Source organism: Onthophagus taurus, chromosome 11 (assembly GCF_036711975.1).
Source record: "Onthophagus taurus isolate NC chromosome 11, IU_Otau_3.0, whole genome shotgun sequence".
Taxonomy (NCBI): Eukaryota; Metazoa; Arthropoda; class Insecta; order Coleoptera; family Scarabaeidae; genus Onthophagus; species Onthophagus taurus.
This window is the reverse complement of record NC_091976.1, coordinates 441,064-446,628: the sequence shown is the minus strand read 5'-3', so window position 1 is coordinate 446,628 and position 5,565 is coordinate 441,064. Positions and strand designations below refer to the sequence as shown.

General features: G+C 37.5%; 2 protein-coding genes across 2 annotated transcripts; both read left to right on the top strand.

Annotated features, from left to right (window-relative positions):
- The first annotated feature begins 690 nt into the window (after positions 1-690).
- Positions 691-3,872, top strand: LOC139431774 (uncharacterized). Its single transcript, XM_071199939.1, has 2 exons — positions 691-1,545; positions 1,602-3,872. The coding sequence occupies exons 1-2, from the start codon at positions 691-693 to the stop codon at positions 3,870-3,872; spliced, it is 3,126 nt and encodes a 1,041-aa protein (XP_071056040.1).
- An 836-nt stretch (positions 3,873-4,708) lies between these two features.
- LOC139431773 (uncharacterized) lies at positions 4,709-5,308 on the top strand. The gene has a single exon (XM_071199938.1). The coding sequence runs from the start codon at positions 4,709-4,711 to the stop codon at positions 5,306-5,308; it is 600 nt and encodes a 199-aa protein (XP_071056039.1).
- Positions 5,309-5,565: the final 257 nt, after the last annotated feature.

Genomic DNA, 5,565 nt, shown 5'->3' with positions numbered 1-5,565 from the left:
ACGACGAACAAGAAAACGATGAGAAACCGCCAATCACTATGACATCACAAAGTTATATTCCTAAAACAAGACAAATAATTTTGCCAACTGCTATTATTAATGTTTACAATAAGCACGGAGAATTCGTTAAATGTCGTGCGTTGCTGGATTCGGGCAGTCAATCAAATTTTTGCACCAAATTTCTGTTCGATAAATTGCAGTTAACGGGAAAAGATATAGCTGCACCTGTTTCCGGTATTAGCCAAAGCATTTGCAACATAACTTGTAAAACAGAGGCAATTATTAAATCAGCAGACTGTTCCTATCAAAACAAATTGGAATTTCTTGTTATCGACAACATTACTGGTAGCTTACCACAAGCTTCGTTCGATACATCGAATCTTAGAATTCCTAGTGATTTAAAATTAGCTGATCCCAGTTACAACGAAACAAACGAAATTGATGTTTTATTGGGATGCGAAATATTTTACGACTTAATGAAACCAGATCAGCTAAAGTTCGGAAAGCACGGTCCTATATTACAAAATACAAGGTTAGGTTGGATAGTTGCCGGACCCATGTTAGGAAAAATAAAACAGAAAAACGAAACAAGATGTTTTTTGGCAACCGACAATTTACACAAGCAGATCGAAACGTTTTTGGGAAATTGAAAATATTGAAATTGCAAACTCAAAATTGTCAAAAGAGGAAATGGAATGTGAATTGAATTTTCGCGAAGAGTTTGAACGTGACGAAACCGGACAATTTACAGTTAAATTGCCTTTACGAGATAATCACATATCATTAGGAGATTCTTTTGATATAGCAAAAAACAGACTAATTTCGATAGAAAGAAAACTAGCAAAAAATTCAAATTTACGGCAGGAGTATAATAATTTCTTAAAAGAATATGAGGATTTAGGCCACATGACTCTTACTTCTTTCGATAAGTGTGATAATGACATTGTAATTTATTTGCCTCACCATGCTGTGATAAAACAAACGAGTAGCACTACTAAAGTAAGAGTGGTATTTGATGCTTCAGCGAAGACGACATCAGGCTTAAGTTTGAATGACGTTTTAAAGGTTGGCCCAAAAATCCAGAGTGATTTGTTCGATATAGTTGTTAGAATGAGAATGCACCCGATAGTGATAACCGCAGACGCAGAAAAGATGTACAGAATGATCCTTATTCATAAAACACAAAGAGATTTTCAAAGAATATTATGGCGATACGACCCTAATGATGAAATAAAGCCGTATCGTTTGAACACAGTTACTTACGGCACATCTAGTGCATCATTTTTAGCAACACGTGTTTTACATCAGGTTGGCTTGAATTGTAGAAATTCTAACGCAGTAGCTTCTAACATCATATTACGAGATTTTTACATGGATGATTTGATAACTGGTTCTGATGATTGGCAAGAAGCATTGAAAATTAAAGATGAACTTGCTAGTATATTGGCGAAATCGGGCTTTAAATTAAGAAAATGGCAATCGAACGATAGCAGGGTTCTACACAATGAGAACAACCAGCTAGACAAATTTCAGATTCACATTACAGTACCGATTTTGAAATTAAAAATGACAAAATTACCAAACGGGTTATATTATCACAGGTGGCGCGAATATTCGATCCTTTGGGTCTCATTAATCCATGTATTGTGAAAGCTAAGCTAATTTTACAAGAATTGTGGCAATTACAAAGCGATTGGGATGATGAAATTCCGGACTGTTTAAAACAAAAATGGTCAAATTTTATTAAAAGCATCAAAATGATAAGCAAAATAGCAATACCAAGACCGGTTATTGTAGCAAAGGTAGTGTCAATTACATTACATGGATTTTCCGATGCTTCGCAGGTCGCTTACGGTGCATGCATTTACGTTTGTTCGAGCAATGATAATGGCGAAAAATCATCTCATTTGATTTGTTCAAAATCCCGAGTCGCACCTATTAAACAAATATCGATAGCTCGATTGGAATTATGCGGAGCATTTTTGCTTGCTCAATTGATGACAAAAATTAAATCAATAATGTTAACAAATGAAAAAATACAAATAAAAAATGTTTATTATTGGACAGATTCAAGCATTGTTCTTTCGTGGCTGAATTCTGAATCGCATAAATGGAAAATTTTTGTGGCTAATCGCGTCGCGGAGATACAAAGATTGACAGAGCGCGAAATGTGGAAACATGTTCCAACAGCTGATAATCCAGCAGACTTTGTTTCACGCGGTCTTAATCCCGACGAATTGCAAAATAAGGAATGTTGGTGGAAAGGTCCCGAATGGATAACATTAGAAGAAACGCATTGGCCCCAGAACCACACGGTAACGATAGACGACGTACCTGAAACTCGAAAGCAAAATATTAATTTTTCATATTTGATAGTGAATGACTTCGATATATGTACCCGCTATTCAACATTTTTAAAATTACAACATGTTATGGCATACCTACTTCGTTTTGTAAACAACATAAGATCAGAAACTAAATTAAGCGGTTTACTTTCTTTGGAAGAACTAAATAATGCTACAATAAAACTATGCAAAATTGTGCAAAACCAATCTTTTATACAAGAAATATCTCTTTTGCAACAAGGAAAAATGGTTCATAAACAAAATAAATTAGTATGCTTAAATCAATTTTTAGATAACAATAAGTTAATTCGTATAGGAGGACGTTTAAGGCACTCCGAATTATCTTATGATGAGAAGTTTCCAATAGTTTTACCTGCAAAACATCATTTTGTCAAATTAATTGTTAAGTATTATCATCATAAATACTTACACGCTGGTCCACAATTCGTTTTATCCCGTATTAGAAGTAAATTTTGGCCACTGGATGGTAGAAATACCGTACGTAGATATTTGAGAAATTGTACAACTTGCTTCAGAGTCAAACCGTTAAATGTTGATCAATTGATGGGTGATTTATCAGATTTCAGAGTAACACGTACACGACCATTTGCAGCAATCGGTTTAGATTATGCAGGTCCATATTTAATAAAAGATAGTAAGAGTAGAAGTCGTGTGGAACTTAAGGCTTATTTATGTATATTTGTCTGCTTGGCTACAAAAGCTGTACATTTGGAACTGGTAACACAACTGACCTCAGAAGCTTTCATGAACGCCTTTAAACGTTTTGTATCGCGCAGAGGACTTTGCAGGACTGTTTATTCAGATAATGGAACCAATTTCGTTGGCGCTAATAATGATTTAATGAACTTATATAACCTTATTAAAGAGACAGCTAAGGATGAAAATTATTATTCATACTTTGTTGACAATCAGATAACATGGCACTTTATCCCACCAAGGTCTCCGCATTTCGGTGGTCTTTGGGAATCGGCAGTGAAATCTTTTAAATTCCATATTAAGAGAGTTTTAGGTGAAACTAAATTAAATTTTGAACAATTTTATACGTTGCTTACTCAAATTGAAGCAATCCTAAACTCCCGTCCAATATTACCTTTATCCTCTGACCCCACGGACTTGGAGCCGCTTACACCTGGACATTTTTTAATTGGACAACCACTACAAGCAGTACCTCAAGAGAACGTTGTCGACGTACCAACCAACCGTTTAAACAATTTTAAACAACAGCAACAATTGTTGCAAAGATTTTGGCGTGTTTGGAATCATGAATACCTACATACCTTACAACAACGTTCAAAATGGACGCGCAATAATCATGACGTCCAGATTGGTACCATGGTTTTGTTGAAAGAGCAAAACATACCTCCACTACAATGGCGTTTAGGCCGTGTAGAAGAACTATATCCCGGCCAGGACCATATAGTGCGCGTAGTGTTAGTACGGACAAGAAGCGGCATGGTAAAACGTGCCGTTGCAAAAGTTTGTCCGTTACCGATAGATGAAGATTGACTCAATTCAGTGGATATATTCTACAAATATTATATATTCCTATTTTTCTACAAATTTGTATTTGTTTTCATTTATGTATGTTAGTTTTAAATATTGATATTTCAAGGCTGGCGGCATGTTTTGTCTGGTGTTTTTGTTTTTTTTGACTTAGAGTAATATTTGGTTATTTTTAAGTTGTAAGTTGGCAGCGAAATAAAAAATGGACACTTCCTGTCGAATGAGAAAAGGTGTTAGGTGCGTTTTAGTTATCCTTTAGACAAAAACCTAAATCTGCAAATGTCACTTAATTAAAAACAAGAAATTAAAGAAATACAGTTCATTTCAAAATAAATAGCATACAGAACACAACAACCGTTACATACGGGCTTTCTTGCGCGCCTTACTTAGCGATTCGTTGCATTCGTCAAATCGCGGACGAACATTCTTCTAGTCAACCTCTCGGCACAACGGTACTTTTGCGGGATACTTATGTTGACGATATCCTCTCTGGGGCAAATGACATTGATGACGTACAGGAAGTCATATTTCAACTAAATCAAGTATTGAAAGCGGGCGGTTTTAAAGCGCGTAAGTGGACTTCGAATCATTCCGAATCATTAACGAATCTATCTCCTGAACTGATCGCAAAGAGTAACACTCTAGATATTGATAACGATCACTCTCCCCGCGCTCTCGGGCTTCTTTGGGACAACGTCGACGATCAATTTTTGTTTCGTTTGAACGATTTTCGAGAATTTTCGGGTCAGGTTACAAAACGTTCCGTTCTTTCGTTTATTGCCCGACTATTTGATCCTCTAGGCTGGCTATCTCCGCTGATAGTTACAGCAAAAATCTTCATGCAGGATCTATGGATTCGAAAGCTTGATTGGGACGAGTCGTTACCAAATGACTTAGCTCTAAAATGGACTTCTTTTCTAAACGATATTCGCACTATTCCAGCAATTCGAGTACCACGGTGGCTTGGAATAGAACAAAACGTTACGTCCATTGAACTACACGGTTTCGCGGATGCTTCTAATGCTGCTTTTGGGGCGGTCGTTTACCTTCGTGCGTTTGGGGATTCGGATGTTCGAGTTTCGATTATCTCTTCTAAAACGAAAGTGGCACCGTTGGAAACCATGGCAAACCATGGAAACCTGGTTACCATACCGCGGCTCGAATTGTGCGCGGCTGTGCGTCTTGTGCGGTTGGTGAAACGCGTGATCCGTGCTTTAGACTTACAAAGTGACCCCGTTTATCTTTGGAGTGACTCCACAGTAGCACTTTCATGGATATGTAGTCATCCCGGCAGGTGGAAGGACTTCGTCCGCAACAGAATAATCGAAATTCAGGTCCTGCCTCAAGCTAAATGGTCTTACGTTCCAAGTCAGGACAACCCTGCCGATCTTGCATCACGAGGAGTCCCCATTCGTCAACTCCAAGGCGAAACACTATGATGGACAGGACCTTCTTGGCTGTCTCTACCTTCATCATATTAGCCTTGCATTCGACCAACAATATCATCGGAGGCAGATCGCGAGCGACGACGTTCCATTCCAGTGACTCATACAGCATCTCCTGAGCAGGGCTGGAACTTAAAGAATAAATATTCAACGTTGAATAAACTTCTTCGCATCACCGCCTGGTGTTTCAAATATTTTAAAAAATCTAAGTCTTGTTCTGTTGTAGGCATTCTTACTCCCGATGAAATGAA

Bases quoted from the DNA above. Each gene is read 5' to 3' on its own strand.
- LOC139431773 (XM_071199938.1), top strand. From the start codon at position 4,709: ATGCAGGATCTATGGATTCGAAAGCTTGATTGGGACGAGTCGTTACCA.
- LOC139431774 (XM_071199939.1), top strand. From the start codon at position 691: ATGGAATGTGAATTGAATTTTCGCGAAGAGTTTGAACGTGACGAAACC. The intron at 1,546-1,601 runs GTACCGATTTTG...ATATTATCACAG, and splicing joins AATTTCAGATTCACATTACA to GTGGCGCGAATATTCGATCC.